The 16,625-nt window shown below is 46.0% G+C and overlaps 1 protein-coding gene across 3 annotated transcripts in view; it reads left to right on the top strand.

The window, feature by feature from the left end:
* Enox1 (ecto-NOX disulfide-thiol exchanger 1) overlaps positions 1-16,625 on the top strand; it is a 272,854-nt gene that overhangs the window by 130,810 nt on the left and 125,419 nt on the right. For all 3 annotated transcript variants that reach the window (XM_032918167.1, XM_032918166.1, XM_032918168.1), the window contains exons 4-6: positions 3,179-3,352; positions 4,522-4,728; positions 7,825-8,058. In XM_032918167.1, coding sequence (XP_032774058.1) covers positions 3,179-3,352; positions 4,522-4,728; positions 7,825-8,058 — 615 coding nt within the window. The remainder of the gene's footprint in view (positions 1-3,178; positions 3,353-4,521; positions 4,729-7,824; positions 8,059-16,625) is intronic.

Genomic DNA, 16,625 nt, shown 5'->3' with positions numbered 1-16,625 from the left:
AGTGTGTAGTGTGTGAGCGTGTAGTATGAGTGTGTGTGAGTGTGTGAGTGTGAGTGTGTGAGTGTGTGAGTGTGTGTGTGTGAGTGTGTGTGAGTGTGTGTCTGTGTGTATGTGTGTGTGAGTGTGTGAGTGTGTGTGTGTGTGTGTGAGTGTGTATGTGTGAATGTGTGTGTGTGTGTGAGTGTGTGTGAGTGTGTGTGTGAGTGTGTGTGAGTGTGTGTGTATGTGCGAGCGTGTGTGTGTATGTGTGCGCGCGCGCGTGCACGCGCGCCCAGTGATATTTAATTTTACAGGTACATTTTTAGAACTAGTATCCTGTATTCAATGACGGAACACTAAAGCTGTCCCTTGCACTGGCGATACAACTTCCCAGTGGTACTGGTTTTGAAGACATGAAGGGACTCGTGGAGAACAGCTGAGACTTGGCACCATGAGAAGCCAGGAGAGGCTCTTAGTAAATGTGCAGCATCCACTGAAATGAGCAAGCCATTAAGGACTGCTCCTCCATGGTCTCTGCATCAGTTCCTGCCTCCAGATTCCTGCTTTGAGTTCTTGCCCCGATTTCCCTCTCTTGTGCACTATACGCTGTAAGGTGAAATAAACCCTTTCCTCCCTGTGTTGCTTTTGATCATGGTGTTTTATAACGGTAATAGAAAAGTAACTAATACAGCAATAATTAAGTTGGGTCATTTTCAGAGCCAACATGGAAATCATCATATTTATACATTTTTAAATATGGAACCAGACCTGGCCCTTTTCCCAACTCTGTCGTTTGTCTGTTTTATGATATAGGATATTTTACTTAAATGATTTAAATGTCCATTTCTCTGTCTATGAGGTGTCACGATACAACGATATCTTACGAGGATTCTGGATAACCATTTCGGGTCTCATCCTCATCCATTCCAAACTTCTATGGCTTTCAGTATCACTGTTCTGAACCCTGTGTCACAGAGTTCTAGAGTCTTGGAATGCTGTCATTGCTCCAAGGGATATGCCAGTCAAAGCAGCCATGGCATAGTTTAGGAAGCTAAGAACCAGGGTCACAAAGGAACTTCCTAGAATACTTGCATGACAGCTTTGTAAGAAATGTTTGTCTAGCATTGCACTCAGGCCTGTTTTTACAAACACTGCAACTATGGCCAGGTGAGGACACTGGGATGTAGATCAGGGTTACACGGCTTAGGCTGTTGCACCCACAGAGGAATAGGCATGTCTGCAGGAGACCCCTGTGACCTCTCACACATTCAGGTTTCTTTATGAACTACATCTTTGCTTTCGCCATCTGGCTTGTCTAACCACTCAATACCCCTAAGCGAAGATTACGGCCATACAGAGGGGCAAGACATCTCTGTCCATGAGAACCCAACAGGAGAGGGGGACAGAAAGGTCAAAGGGCAAATGCCTAAGTAGAGGCAGGGAAAGACAGCAGGGAGGTAGTTTGATTTTTTCTTTGCAGAGTGGTAGAGTCTCCAGGCCCTCCCTCGGTGTGACTGTCTGCTTATCTTGGAACTTTATCTTACCAGAGATAGTGTTGTTTTCTAAAGAGAGAGAAATCCCCAAGACAGGGATCCCCTTTGTACACAGTGTTGAAAATACACCCGTGGTTAGCAAGGGCTTACTTTGTTTGTTTTTTAATGATAGGTAAATCTTGTACATTTGTCACACACACGCACACACACACACACACACACACACATGCACACACACACATATATGCACACACACATATACACATGCACATACATGCACACACACATGCACACGCACACACACGCGCACACACACATATACAACACACGCGCGCTCATACACACACACATGCACGCGCACACACACGCGCGCACACTCACACATATACAACACGCGCGCGCACACACACACACACACACACACACACTGGTGCTTTAAAGTGTGTATAGGGTTCTACTGTGTACTTCCATGGATTCAGTTTTCGTTGTTGCTGGTTTTGCTTACTTGCTTAGATTTCCCCATGAAGCAGTTGGTTGTATCCGTAAGCCTGGCATACTGCACTTAACCGACATCGCTAACATCACAGATGTCAAAGACTCCTTATTTTGATTTCTGGCTAGTACTCCTCTGTCCACAGGACACAGATTCTCAGTACATCCATCTGCTCGTACGTCTGGGTTGACTCCCCATCCTGGCTATTGTGACTCATGCTGCAGTGTGCATGGAGTGCAGGTGCCTCGATTCCTCGCCTTTGGATGTTACCTACTGACGGGATCACTGGGTCCCTGAAAGTCGTGGTGTTTATACTGGCTTTATTTATTTATACCGGCTGCACTCATTTATACAGGGACTCTCTTTTCTCTGTTCTCGCCAACACTTACTGTCTTCTTAAAACCCCAGTACATCACCTTTGACGTTATTTGCTTCATTGTCACACTCAGAGATCAATGCAGCCTTTTATATGGAAAATCTATCCTCTTTGGCTCTGTTTAGTTTTGTGGTTGTTTCCAATACAGGACATAACAGTTTTCGAAGGGTGGGCCAAATGTTTATTGATAGACTAAAAGGAAGAAAGTGTGATTATAGAATAGAATTCAGAACTATATACAGCTAATTTTACACCTGCGTGCCTCTAACCCAGCCACGGCAATTACACTCACTCTTTCGTGTCAGGCTTCCCCCCAGGAGAAACGGGCTAGGTAGGACCTGGGTGGTCATTACAAACCATGAACATAAAATCGAGCTTCCCCAAACGTCAGTCACTTGGGCAAGAAGGGACTTTTGATAAAAGTAGGCTGACAATTCGATTCTCGGGGCACTTCAATGTCAAATGTTCTTTCCAGACTCTAAATCATAAAGCAGTGTAAACAGTGCCCTAACGTTGAGAAACAGAAAATCGCATTCCCGGTAATAGCAGAGCTCCGTGGAGCACGGTTTCAGGCTTCAATATGCTGTGTTCTGTTCTGCCGCACTAATATTTTAAGTAATAAAACTTCCTTTTTGTAGAGTCGTGGGTTCTACATTGTACAGTCTCTCCTTCACCCTTCTAGAACAGTCTTCTGTAGTACTACACCGTATGCCAAGAGACTCCCAAGAAAGAGGGAATGCAGAGTCAACCAATCCGCGTGAGACCGTTACACAGACAGAACCAACAACGGGGAGTGAACAATGTCTGGCCAACATGCTGTCTTGTGTGCTTTTGCAGACTCAATCTGTGTGCCGGGCTTCGATCCAGGACTCAACATGATGACCGGGATCACCCCCATCAACCCGATGATCCCTGGCCTGGGGCTGGTACCACCCCCACCCCCAACGGAAGTGGCCGTTGTCAAGGAAATAATCCACTGCAAAAGCTGTACTCTTTTCCCCCAAAATCCAAGTAAGTGAGAAGTATCTGCTTGTCATATAAAGCTATTTATATTGCCACTTTCTTTGGCAATAGCATTTTGTTCATTTTCAGATGCGCAATGTTCTGCCCAAGGCTCTGTCTCTACGTTAGGACAGATACACAAGGACGTATCCGTGGAGCTGTCCAGTCACTGAATAAATACCGTGAAGCCAGTGGGCTCTGAGAGTTGATGTCTAACACTAAGAATCTTTCCCGTGTGCAGCGAACTAGCATTTTCTGGAAAGCATCATGTGAAATCTGTCAGCTTCTCCATCCACCTTCACAAATGGGAGAAAAAAAAATCTCAAGTGTGTTTTACTAGATGGAACTGCGAATTACTCTGTCAGGTGGCAATTTGGGGGAAAGGTGAGAGGAGGGAGGACTTCGCATCTCAGAATTTCTGGGCCAAATTCACGTTCACTTGAAGGACCTATATGCTTGATTAATTTAGCCTCTGCTACTAAGTTTATAGACTTAAATAGCTGGAATTTTTTTAAATTCATATTAATCAGTGTTGTCTGTTCGGACTGGACTTCTCAGGAGATAGCTGTAGTCATCTACATATAAACTAGGCAAAGCGTTATGACAGCATGCACTATCTTTTCACACAGCCTCCTCAAAATTTAATAGTGTGCTCATTTAAATGTGAATAATAACCAAGGCCTTTTCCACACTCAGCACCTTTGCCGCCAGGTAAGTACTGTTGCGTGCTCTGTGGGCTGTGTTTCCCTCTTCCTACGACGCCACCCCTTTATCTGGCAAGAAGACAAAGCAGCGGCGGCCGGGGCTTTTCGCCCTGTGTCATTTCATCGTGCTTTGTACTTGCGACACTCCTCCTCCTCTTCTTCTTCTGGGCGTATGAAAGAGAAATGAAATTATGCTAACACGTGTTATCTTTTTCTCGGACAAGCACAGCCACTGTGAGCAGAAATGAACATGAGAAATGAAGGTTAGGAAGCGGGAGGGGAGAAGATCAGGAAACATGATGGGGGAGGGGGAGGGAGGGTGTGGGAGTGGGGATGGGGGGACATACGTTGTTGTAAAAATTGACTATGCCGTGCCTGAGTGTGGAGAGCACTCTGTAAGTTTAACTTTAGCCCCGTGAACCTGGTCAAGAGCCAATCAATAAGAGACGAAATCCTGTTTCGTTGTGATATTAGATCTTCCACCTCCTTCCACAAGAGAGCGACCTCCAGGGTGCAAGACTGTGTTTGTCGGAGGATTACCAGAAAATGCTACGGAAGAAATTATTCAAGAAGTCTTTGAGCAGTGCGGCGATATCACAGCCATCCGAAAGAGCAAGAAGAATTTCTGTCACATTCGCTTTGCAGAGGAATTCATGGTTGACAAAGCCATTTACCTCTCTGGTACCTCGCTTTAGAAAAAGGGGTTTGCTGGGCATGTTGTCCTGTTTTGTGATGTTACTACGAGCTCCTTCCCTTTCTGCCTTCATGCATGATAAGTCCTGGTAGTTTGGGGGCTGGAGAAGCAGGCATTCACCTCTTAGCTCAGCTGTCTCGTGCTGTTCGTTAAGTCCGTGCCCCTCCACAGGCATGTATGCCTACCATCCAGTCTGGAGGAATTCCACAGAGCTTCTAATTAATGTTCTCAAGTGCGTATTAGATGAAAAGCAATATTTTGAGTACTGAGGACCATTATTATTATTGGATGTAATCCTCTGGGGGAGTAAAGTACTCTCTCAGAATAATTCCAGTTTCTTAAAAGTGCATTTACAATTTCACCCCAGGGACAGTGAAGCAAGAGCCCCTCCTTGCAAGGAATGTGTTCCCCGGCCTGTGATGGGCCCTCTGCCCTCACACAGTTGGTAGCTCAGCTGCCTGCTCTGCCACCATTGTCCTTAAGACCAGGCTTTCGGAGAGTTTTGCAAACAGGAAAGGGAAGCCTAGTGCTGCCCCCTGCTTTGTGGGTATCCATCAGGGAAAGCATGTGAGTTGGTGCACAGGACCTCATCACACGGAAGGCCCTGAGGCTGATGCTGACTGAGACTTTAGAAGTATTTATTTTTAGATTCCCCTCACTGCTCTTTGCTCCTCCTCCTGCGACATCTGAGCAAAGGTGGGAAAGAGTCAAGTAAAACAGGCAGTCACCACCCGCAGGTTTTCCTGATGCCTGCGGCCAGTCTCCACTGTCCTTTCATCCTGTGTGAACTCCTGACAGGTTGAGGTTACCGCAATACCCCAGAGACCTTCTTGCCCTAGATGGGGATCCAGAGAATGTTAAATCCCTTACCGTACTTCAACCCTCGATGAGGAAACATAAAGTCCGAGCATTCCACAGTGGAAAAGAATAAAGGTATTTTACGACAAGCAGCACCCAACTGTGGTCCACAGGGCCCTAACCCTAACCCAGATACCCTACAGATTACCCTAACCCAGGTGATCTGTCATACTGCTTCCCCCGTGGAGCAATCCGTTTACCAGCAAGACTCCTAGGTGAGGTTAGTCACATGGGTATGAAGTGCTCCGTGGGAACCTCTGGGTGTCTGAGTCTTCTTAACAAAACAAGCCCAGTCAGGATAAAGGACAGATGCTTCTTCCCGTCAGTGCCTGCCCGGAAGTCTGGGTTCTAGTCACTACGTCCGATCAAACAATAGTAACTAGACATCCGCTAGACAGTAACTCCATCCTGGGTGATGGAGGAAGCAGGTGGGTGAGTGTCCTTTTCAACACTAACGCAAGCCAACTTTTAGACAAAACAGAAAACAAAGACGAACAGTGCCAAATATAGACATATGGAGGGAAACATAGACAAACTCTGCCGCTTCTCGGTAGCGCCTTTGAAGCAGGAGGAAACACAGGCCCCGCCCACTTCAACCTTCACTGCCTGGGCCTAGAGAAGTCTCCAGCTTGCTAGGGTGGTCTCTGCAGCTGAGAGGTCTGAAACCCCAGCTGTTGGGGGAAGGGGCAGGAAGGAGAGAAGGTTGCCCCCTCCTCCCCTTGCGTAATCTCATGCAAGCCCAGCTGGAAAGCCTAATTTTAGGAGCACTTTCACATTTGAGGGCCAGGCTAAGTTTAGCCTCAGCCTCAGCCTCATCAGAGTCTTTTAAGGCCGTAATGATGAGGTTCTGATGAAAGAGGGCCAGAAATGTTTTAGAGAGTGATTTCTCTGGATATGAGCAGGGAAAGTTGTTTTGACCAACTCAGACAGCTGGCCAGGACACGACCTGCTGTTTTAACTTCCCACAGCCCTCCACCATATTCCTAGTCAGCATTAATTCCGCTCTCGGGTGGGTGGCCATTTGCATCCGGGACGGGTGTTCTCTTTCCACGATGCTGTTAAAACCTGGAAGAGAGTTTAATCAGATGACATCTGTAGCAAGCACACTTGAAACTTTTCAAAAAGTGTATGAAGGGCCCTGCTGGGGGGAAAGCCAGCTTCCAGGGGGATTTGTGGCTGAGCTTTAACCCTAAATCCTAGGGGTAGCCATTGCAATGTACAGGACAAGGCACACACAAACACAGCCCAGCTCTTCCCAGTTGCTTCTCATTTGCCATCCCTTGCAAGGCATAGGTGCTTATTTTGCTCCCTTCCTCTAGCAGCCCCTGCCAGATACACTCCTGCTAAGACCCGAATTGAGGTTGTGAAAATCTGAGTGCTCCAAACTTGCTGTCAACTCCTCTAAATTTGAAGTTAGGCTGGCTGGCAGCATTCAGTCCTGTGTTGACCTCTTATGACCTCTCAACCCCCTCATCCCCTATCAGTCTAAATTGGGTAGCTCACAGTAAATCCTCCCATCCCCCTAAAGATTCCTACCCCCACCCCCTTTTCTGTCTTGCCTAGCTATGGGCTCTTGCACTCGCCTCCTGTGGCCTTCAAAGATTGCATGGACAATTTGTGTGGTCGTGCAGGCTGGGTGAGGTGCTGCTATGGGGCCTCTTGATTGAAGGTAACATATTCTCCTGCATGCCCCAGAGGATAAGTGGAAATAAAACAGCATTGCGAAATTGCCCGGGTAATTGTGGCTTTGGTAGCAGCAGAGAGAAAGCCAGAGCGGCAGTGTTTGCTAGGGGAATGAAGCAATAGACTCCGAGTAAAGTTCTGAAATTTACTTTGCAGGTCCCTTCAAATATCATAGATGCTCTTTATTTACTCATACCCTGTCTCTTTGAAAAAGAATTTAAGAGTGCGTACGCAATAGAGTTATACGACATTAAAAACAAAAAAGCAAGACTCCGGAAGCCAAAGGGAGGAAGGAGTGGCTTAGTGACATAACCTGAGCCCTGCGAGGGTCCCTGGGAAAGTAACCTGGGATGGGGTGGGGGGCGTATATTTACCTCCACATCCGTGCATCATGATTAACTGTTTAGAAAGATACCTGCTTCCCATCCCCTACGAGCAAAGGTATCTTCTCTCAGGAGGCCGAAGATAGAAGTGCATGGTTGCTTAGCTTGTGGGAAATGTGTCCCCTGACCTGAGGTGACCTGCCTTTCCACTGCTTTTAGGTTACCGAATGCGATTAGGGTCGAGTACGGATAAAAAGGATTCTGGCCGCCTTCACGTGGATTTTGCCCAGGCCAGGGATGACTTTTACGAATGGGAATGTAAGCAAAGGATGCGGGCCCGGGAGGAACGGCATAGGCGCAAACTGGAAGAGGACAGGCTGCGGCCTCCCTCGCCGCCCGCCATCATGCACTACTCAGAGCATGAAGCTGCCCTGCTGGCTGAAAAACTGAAAGGTAGGGAGGAGGCGGGGCGGGGGCACCCCCACTGGACCCCTCACTTTCACCTTAGCCACTTATTTACAAAGGAGAAAGGAGGTCTCCTGATGCCAGATCCTGTGTGTTGTCCCTGCTGCATGCATGTGAGTGGGAGCGAGCTAGAATCGGCAGGTCCCCGGTCTCCATCATGATGCTAGAACAGAGGCATTGCCGTGTCAGACTCTGTATGAAGGCCGGAAGGGCAGGCATCCGCAGTCCCAGCAGCAGTCTGTGGTCCCCAGACTGTGCTTAGTGAGCCAGGGCAGTGGCCTCACCGGTCAGTTAACATTTTCTAGTGCACTCTGAGTTCTGTGGACTGTGCAGGTCCACTAGACACTGAAAGCTTTCCCAAGACATCTCACTCACAATGTCCAGGGCTTGTAGAAGAGAAAAGAGAAATGTAGACGGGTCCCCTGTCTTAGTGGTGGAGTCAAAGGAACCCTTCTCACACCTACAGATGACTACCAATCTAGAAGTAAGTCTTTAATTCCTGCTGGGGCCTTCCCTGGGTTTGAGAGTGAGGAAAATAAGGACCCAAAGAAGTAAGGACCAGATCCTCTGAACTTCAGTAATGACTGGGAAACCAGGTTTCAAAATTAGTGTATGAATGGGGGTGGAGGGATGTACCCATGTGTGTCAGTGTTGGGGTCTAGGACTATTAGTTACCGAGTGAATGAATTGAGTCACATCTATTTTAACTTCTATGACTGGCATTTTATAGACCAGTGGTAGGTGGTGATCAGCACTCCCGAGGATGCTGGCTACTGACAGGACCATAGTGAGTCACAGTTGCCACAGGCAGGCATCCACTGTAAGCATAGCTGATGGCCTCGTCGTCAAGCAAGCGAGGTGTAATGTGTGTTGGGAATGCCAGCAAGTATAACCAGAGCAGAGAAAGGGGTCCTCGAGAGCACCTTCACAGAGCAAGCAGGATTTGAATTTGCTGGGATAAACAGGAGGCCTTTCTCCCAAGTTAGAACGACTCATAGAGGCAATCTAACCACAGCCCGGAGCCCTAACAGCAAAGATGCTCGGAAAACAACGAGGATTTGGTGCTGGTACTGCGTTCCCAAAGCAAAGGTGAAACTGGAGAGGGTCTCGGCCAAACGGTGAAGCCCCAAGGCTATTGCCGGGTTTGGTTGTGCCCTGTAACCAGTGAAGAGCTGGCTTCATGGATTCCTGAGGATAGGAGAGGTGTGGGCGTGTTAGAGCCTCCCTCATGTATCATCAGCAGTGTCTTAAATGGAGGATGGTCTTACTGAAGAAAACACCAATTTTTGGAAGATCGCAAATGACTTTCTATGCTTTGTCTAAAAGGCCGGGTACATCCTTCTAGCCATCATCCCTGTTGGATCCGAGGACTCCTAATTAGCTCTGGTGGCCACTGCATTGCCTCTCTCCAGCCACTGAGTCCTACCTGCTGGCGTTCTTGGTGCCTGCCCAGATGTTCCAAGAAGGCCCATAACACAGGCATAAGTAGGCCTATATAGGCTACCCCTTCAATGAGAGCATATGCGATGCAAATTCAGTATGGAAACAATTATGAGAGTCCAGAATTAGAAAGAACAAGTCTTATAACCAGGAACACTCATTGGAATAAATACTTTTTTTGCAAACATCAAGTGAATTTGGTGGTGCCACCCTGTGGTCTCCGCGGCCTGACTGTTTTCCAGTCCAGGTATCTCAGTCACTAGAGCACGAGACTCTTAAGATGGTTCAGTCATGGCTATGCCTTAGCTCTGCACTGCATGGAGGAATTTCATGAAGGCCCGGCATCCAACGTGAAGTTATTTCTATGAAGCCAACCTCTAAAGTGCCAATTGCATGTATAAGGTACATGGCATTCGCCTCTACTTTTGGAGGACAGCAGATTGGGATGTCAATTTGCTGGAGTAATTTGTGAGCCTTGCCATTTCGAAAATGTATATTTATATAGATGAGTGTAATTTGCAGAATTCGGAAGCTGTGCCTTTGCCAAGTACTGTGTGATCCCTTGAGGAGAGAACAGATTGGAAATTTTAATAGATGGCTCTTACAGTGGAATGAACTGCTGCAGACACATCTTAGGCAAGAGTCAGGTAATATCAAGCTTGGCAATTTCAACCCAAGCACAGAGTTTGGAATATAAACAGCATTTAATTGCTTAGGAAATTGGCTTCCTCCAAGAGGAAATCCACCCTCTGCTCCTTATAACACCGTAAAGCCAGTCAGGATGAGCCAAGGAAACCCTTTCCCCAAAGATGAGTTCATTGATGTGGGGATATAAAACTCAGTGGAGGCAGAAGGTACAGAAACCTGTGTCAGAATCTGAAAAGACCTAATTGGATTGATTTTTTTTTCCTCCTCTGAGAAACCTTGCCGTCCTAGGTTTATTAGATATTTTTCTCCTATTTTACGCCATACTTGTTTATTCTTGTAATTTTGTTTGGAAGATCATCCACATTCAGCAAAATCAGTATCAATCAAGTCTTCATTATGACCTGCAAGGTTTCCCACACAGTTAGTTGCACACAGTAGGTGTTGGGCACATGAGTTCCTCTCTCTCTTCTCCAAGTATTTGAATCCATGGGCATGTTGCATTTCTGGTCAGTAGAGCTACCAGGAATGGCTGGAAATGAGAGAAGTGATTCTGTTCAGCTGCTGCCAATCAAGGAAGAAGTATTTGCTAAAGTGCTTTACAAATACCAGACACCGGGTACTAGTGCTGGGTACTGGGGGAAGAGAAATCACCTTGTTAGATCCTGCCTCGTGGAATCTAGTCAATTTCTCGGGTAATAGAAGAAATAACAAACCATCCTGCACTTGCTACTTAGAACAGTGAACTGTGGTACGTACAAATACCATTAGCAACAGTGTGCACTATGGCGAGTGCCAACTGCAAGATGCTTTCCCTACAGAGACAGCCAAACCAGTCATGTCACAAGCATGAGAGAAGGGGGCATCTTTGGGGACCACATCTCCCCATTTGTCGGCTGCCTGGCTTCCCGAAGCCAGAGGAAACACTAGAATTTTAACTGTGTAGTGTCTAAGGCAAGAGAGTCGCCAGCCATCAGTTTCATTAATACAAATTCTAAAACAGAAAATCAGTGGGTACCCTGCTGATTAAACAGACATTGTTGTGAGACAATTCAACCTAATGAAGACTGACTGGGAAATAGCTGCAGGGACCTGAAGTTTATGGCATGGCTTTGGGAGAGCGAGAAGGAGCTCAATAGCACCATAATTACACTTTATTGGAAACAGTGGCACCAGACAGATGAGATAATGAATTCTAGTGTTTCTAACACGGACCAAGCAGCCCTGAAGGGGCCTGGGGTCTGGGCCGCACAAGGAAGAGATTGATTTGACCATGAGGAAGCATTATATCTTCATCCACTGGAGAGTTCTTTGGGCAAGAACATTGTAAAAGTTTTCCAGTATTTTCTCCCATTTGGAAAGATGCACACAATGTTTCTTTATGAAGGCTGAGTCTTTGCATAACATGAACTTCTGACCAAGTTCTCTAACCAATGCCCTTGGGAATCTCCTCATATGTCACAGAGACCCGAGTCTCCCTGGGCCTGTGCTCATAAAGGACTCAGATTTGCATAGAGTATGGCTGGCGTCTGGTAGGAGTGGAAGTGTGTGGCTGGCATTCTGGAGATGCTTGTCAATATTTACGGTTCTCTGAAAGTAAAAATCAATAAGCTATGAGCCAAGTGGACATTCCATTAGCTAAAAGCCAGACCTCCTTCTTCAGGCGAGGGAAATAGGAAGCACAGGGAGCCTCCTTGAGAAGCACTTTTTTGGGGGGTGTTATTGACCTTCATGGAAGCAAGAGAGGCATTTCATTTAGAAACGTTTTCCTTGGCCCTACAAGGAAAATAATCAGTACACTTTTATATTACCCTCTTAATTTGCACATTTTAGGAACACTGAGTAATTGAGGAGATTGTGTTGGGGCAGAGGGGAGCATTAACCCCTGTGTAGCCTTTATGTGTTGTTCCAGTTAACTGGTGCACAGACAGTTGTTAAGCAGCCAAAACACCCAAAGACTTCTGTAGGCCAAGTTCTCCTCTGAACCAGTTTTAACACCTTCCCCATTCTTCATTAATTAATGAGTGATGACATCATTGGAACATACCCAGTTCGTGTTTGCAAAGATGGTCCTGATTTCTCTGCCACAGATTCTTAACCCCAGAAGTGCAGCTTTTGGAGTCATGGTGGATGACATCATCACTCGGAGACTCCCAGCCTGCAGAAGGTGGGGTCCTTCGGTAAATTTTGATCAGACTGGTATGTGAATAATGGTGTGGGGAAAGGCACCAGTCTGATGGGTAGTTTTCCTTGCCCCTGTGTGCTAAGGGAAGACTTAGCCCTGGATTTCAGAACAACAGGCAGATGAAAGCCAGGCTGTGAGCCTAGGAAGAGAAACTTAGGTGGACTTTGTGCCTTTATTTATGCCTGGGTCTATAAAAGAACAATAAGAGTGCTTCCATGATTGAACAGAAAGAAAGAAATTCAAAAGATATTCCATGACCCCCTTTTTTCACCTCTAAGAAATAATCACAGACTGATTTAGCCACGATGGCAGCCAGAAATTCTTCATGTAATTTGCTTTACGAAGATTTAAATTTCTACTCACCAAAAATCCCTCGCATGGTTACAGAGAATTAATCGTACTGTTCATTTCCACAGTTTATATTCTCTCTTCAGAGCTGTAAAATAGTCCAGTCAAAGACAAACCAAAGTACACACCCCAATGGAGACGAAAGTGGGCGTAGGGTGGCTTCTCCATGCCCAGTATCCCACTGAGAGGATCTGCATTGATCTCTATGCCTGTTTCCAGTTCTTAGGTGACTTTCTCCTTCCTGTTCACAGTGACAATTATTCTTTTATTGAAAATGGGGATTTAGAGACAGACACTTGCAAAGCTCATAAAAATCACAGCAAATCCTTTCAAGATTCACTTAAATTTTAGTCACTACTTACCATTTCAGGTCTGTGTTATCTCTTAACTTAGCTTAGCATCCAACCATGTTACCTGGCTTCCTCGGAATCAATTCTTGCCGTGTGTCTGAGATGTCCAATTGTATGTAAGGGGTGATGTGCAGTCACAGTTGGGGGTTCCAAGAAAAGCCGAGTCTGTGTTTTTAACAAGCTCTCAAGGATGCTTTGGCTTGAAGACTTTAAATAGCAGGTTATCCTGTTGGCAATTTTAATGTCAACTGTATAGCAGGTGTTCACCACACATGAAGAAAGAGGTCGCACAAAGACGGACATAATCAGACATAGAACAAGATGGCATAGACTCAGCTGGGAGCACTGAGAGACAAAAGATGGAAATTATTATTATCTACTTAGCCCCCCAAAGCTAACACATGAGTATTACCTCCCCCAAATTACACATGCTTTCTAAAACATTTTAAACCCATTGAGAATCCAGTTAGATATTTGGCTATCACAGGTACCTTCCCCTTCTCCTAGTCACTCATAACTTTCTTTTCTTTCCTTTTCTCTCTCCTCTCTTCATTCCTTCCTTTAAAAGATTTATTCATTTTATGTGTATTATGCAGAGCTCTGTCTGCATGTACACCTGCCTCCCAGAAGAGGGCATCAGATCCCATTACAGATGGTTGTGAGCCACCATGCGGGTGCTAGGAATTGAACTCATCACCTCTAGAAGAACAGCCAGTGTTCTTAGCCACTGACTACCTTTCTAACCCCACTCTGAACTTTGATTCCTCAGAGGCCTGTTTCTCTGTCATGAGAGCACGTACCTCTGGTGTACAATGACGTATGTATGAATCCTCTTGAACACAAACATCCTTCATCCTTCATATCCCACCTTTCAGTCCTTGAGTTTGTGCCTTGCCTAGCACTAATCACTACACATATTTGATTAATAGATAAAACATGGACCACAAACAGAAACTGACCAGAGGGTGGCCGTGGGTTTGGGAAATTTCATTATAATAACAGATCCTCAGCAAGAGGTAACGGGAAGAAGGCCATCACTGCCAGTGGAGTTGATAGGGAATGGTAGAAACACAGCAGCGATGTGTTCACTTCACACCCAGGAGGCAGGGAAATCTCCTTTGTGAAGATGACACAAGCTGACTCTTGAAGGAAGAGTAATAGCTGGCCATGGGATGGAGAATACGAAGGCCCCTGGGACAGAAACACAGAGGCCACGTCCACGGTGCTTATCGGAACTAGCAGGTTTGGCAAACAGACAGGCTGAAAGGAAAATGCCAGCGGAGGAGGGAGCCCAGCAAGCACATTTCCAGTAACCCAGGCAGAGAGGGAAGTGTGATGCGGTAAGGACCCATCTTGGAAACGCTGAGTAATCCGAAATGGGCACATGGTGCACCCCTCCACAGCACAGCCGTCTCCCCCGTTCTCGCTGTGGAAAGGCACATCTGCACGGCGCTCGAGTTTCTAAAGTTCACTCGGCTCAGAGTCACGCCCAAGCTGGGACGAGGAGAGCATAAGTGCATCTTCGATGCGATTTTTATGAGCAGTGTTAATTTCCTTCCACATGAATAGCCTTAATAACGCTGCAATCTAAATCCTGCTTAAATTAGTTTATATTGTTTTCTGCTTTCTGGGTGATCTTTCCACTGAATACCAAATTGAATTTACAGTCGTGAATTGAAAACGACTGTCCTAGGTATGCTCCGCTGGCCATCCGGCAGGAGTTACTGAGTTGGTGTTAATAAGTATAAATTAAAGTCACTTCTAATATGGCAACAAACGTTGACTGGCACTTCTAAGTGAGCCTCAACTAATACGTTTTAAATCTAATGTGAACAGTAGCACATCAGTCACCATCAGCCCGCCAGTCCCAAAGGGTCAGAAACCAAGGTAAGCTTGGGAGTTTTCAAAACGACACGTACTTTACTTAAATCGGGTGGATTCTGCATGCCAGTCCTCACCAGCTGATGAGAATGCCTCTCTGGCTACCTACGCTTTCAGTACCCGGCTTTCTGCTGCTCAGACCTCGAGATGCTATTTTCTGTCAGACAGCTACCCACTCACTGCTCCTTGTCACTTAAGATCAACCTGAGTCCCAGACACAGCAGTGAGGAGCAGGAAGACCAAGCTGAGCAAACACAACGGTTTAGTTGTTGTTCTTTTCCTTTTTAACCATTTAAGTGTTTTCTTTCTGGCAGAAGGCTCACTATACCAGGAACTGAGAGAAGAGAGAAGAGTACCAGGGGGGGAACACTGAGTTAAACGAGTGGTCTTACTTTTTTCCTTTCTAAGCTAAAAAATTAATATAATAATAATAATAATAATAATAATGTTAGAGACGTCTTCCTTTCTGAGTGCCGTATAGAGACTTAAGTCACAGCAAGGGTAAAAAAAATATAGCTCATGAAGTCAACCATCTTTCCTGTTGTGATTTCTTTTTTAAAGAGGAAAAAAAAAAAGATTTCTTCTAAGTATGTGGTTTATTCCTGCTGTCTGTCCCAAGGTCCATTCTCCTAACATATATTGGTGGGGAAAGAGGGAGAGAGCGTGTAGGGAGGCAGAATTTATTCTGACTCTAACAGTCACAGTGGGCCTCTCACAAACATAATGCTAAATTATGGGCCTCTCCACGGGCGGAGTGTAATGTTAAGTCGCATGATGGATTTTATCTTAACACAAGCCGCTTCGGCCCATGAAATGAGATAAGAAACCACTGCAGCCGGAGTTCACGGAGGGTTGAACTCGACTGAAATCCCAGAGTTAACACAATTGCGTGAGTCAGCTCCAGTATTAAGATTGTGCTCTGTGCTCAAGAAATAAACCTTGCAAGGAAACTGGAGTCCCCCTGTGGGCGCGCCTCTGCCGGCACCTTCTCTGGGTCAACGGCGAGCATAGGTTTGATCAGTGTGTTGCTGGGGATGTTTGATCCGAGGCCCAAGAGAAAGCAGCCTATTATGGTCTGTCTTACATCAGCAAGAGCAGCTGTGTGTCTGGAGAAGTTGACTGCACTCTTCCACAGGATCCTAAGCAGAGGGAGGTCCTTCCCTGAGGACCAAGCCTGTCTCTGGGCAAGTAACAGTCTTACTATGAAAATGGTACCTGGCTAGAGAGGACTCAGAAAAAAGGGGCTAAAGAAAACTTAGACAACATCCTGCAGGATTCGCAAAGCACTCCGAAAATAGCCTACTGATAACCAGGAGGCAATGGTTGATTTAGGGGGAAAAAATCATGCTAAATAAAAGCAAAGTGTCCTTCTGAGTCTCCGGAGTGTGTCTGTGTTATGCAGCTAAATAATACAGGGGTGTCTTTGAAAGCCCTCTATGGTGCAGACAGGACCTGGAGAGAAGCAAGTGGGGAAGTACCTGGTCTTAAGGCCTGGTTACCGCTTATTTTGAGGACTAAGAGTCTATCTTCCTGATTCAATAAACAAAGGTGTTTTTTCCTATATCACACTGCCCAGAAGTAGAAACATACAAATGAAAGTTTTCTCCCCTCGATTTTGCTTGGAAAGTATGCAAGGACCTGCAGCAGCAGTCACTTCGATTAACGCTGTAATAGGTGGCATACGACTTCCAGTTGTAATTAACTTA

Source organism: Rattus rattus, chromosome 12 (genome assembly GCF_011064425.1).
Source record: "Rattus rattus isolate New Zealand chromosome 12, Rrattus_CSIRO_v1, whole genome shotgun sequence".
NCBI classification, from domain to species: domain Eukaryota; kingdom Metazoa; phylum Chordata; class Mammalia; order Rodentia; family Muridae; genus Rattus; species Rattus rattus.
The sequence above is the reverse complement of the archived record's forward strand: the minus strand, read 5'-3'. Positions and strand labels throughout refer to the sequence as shown.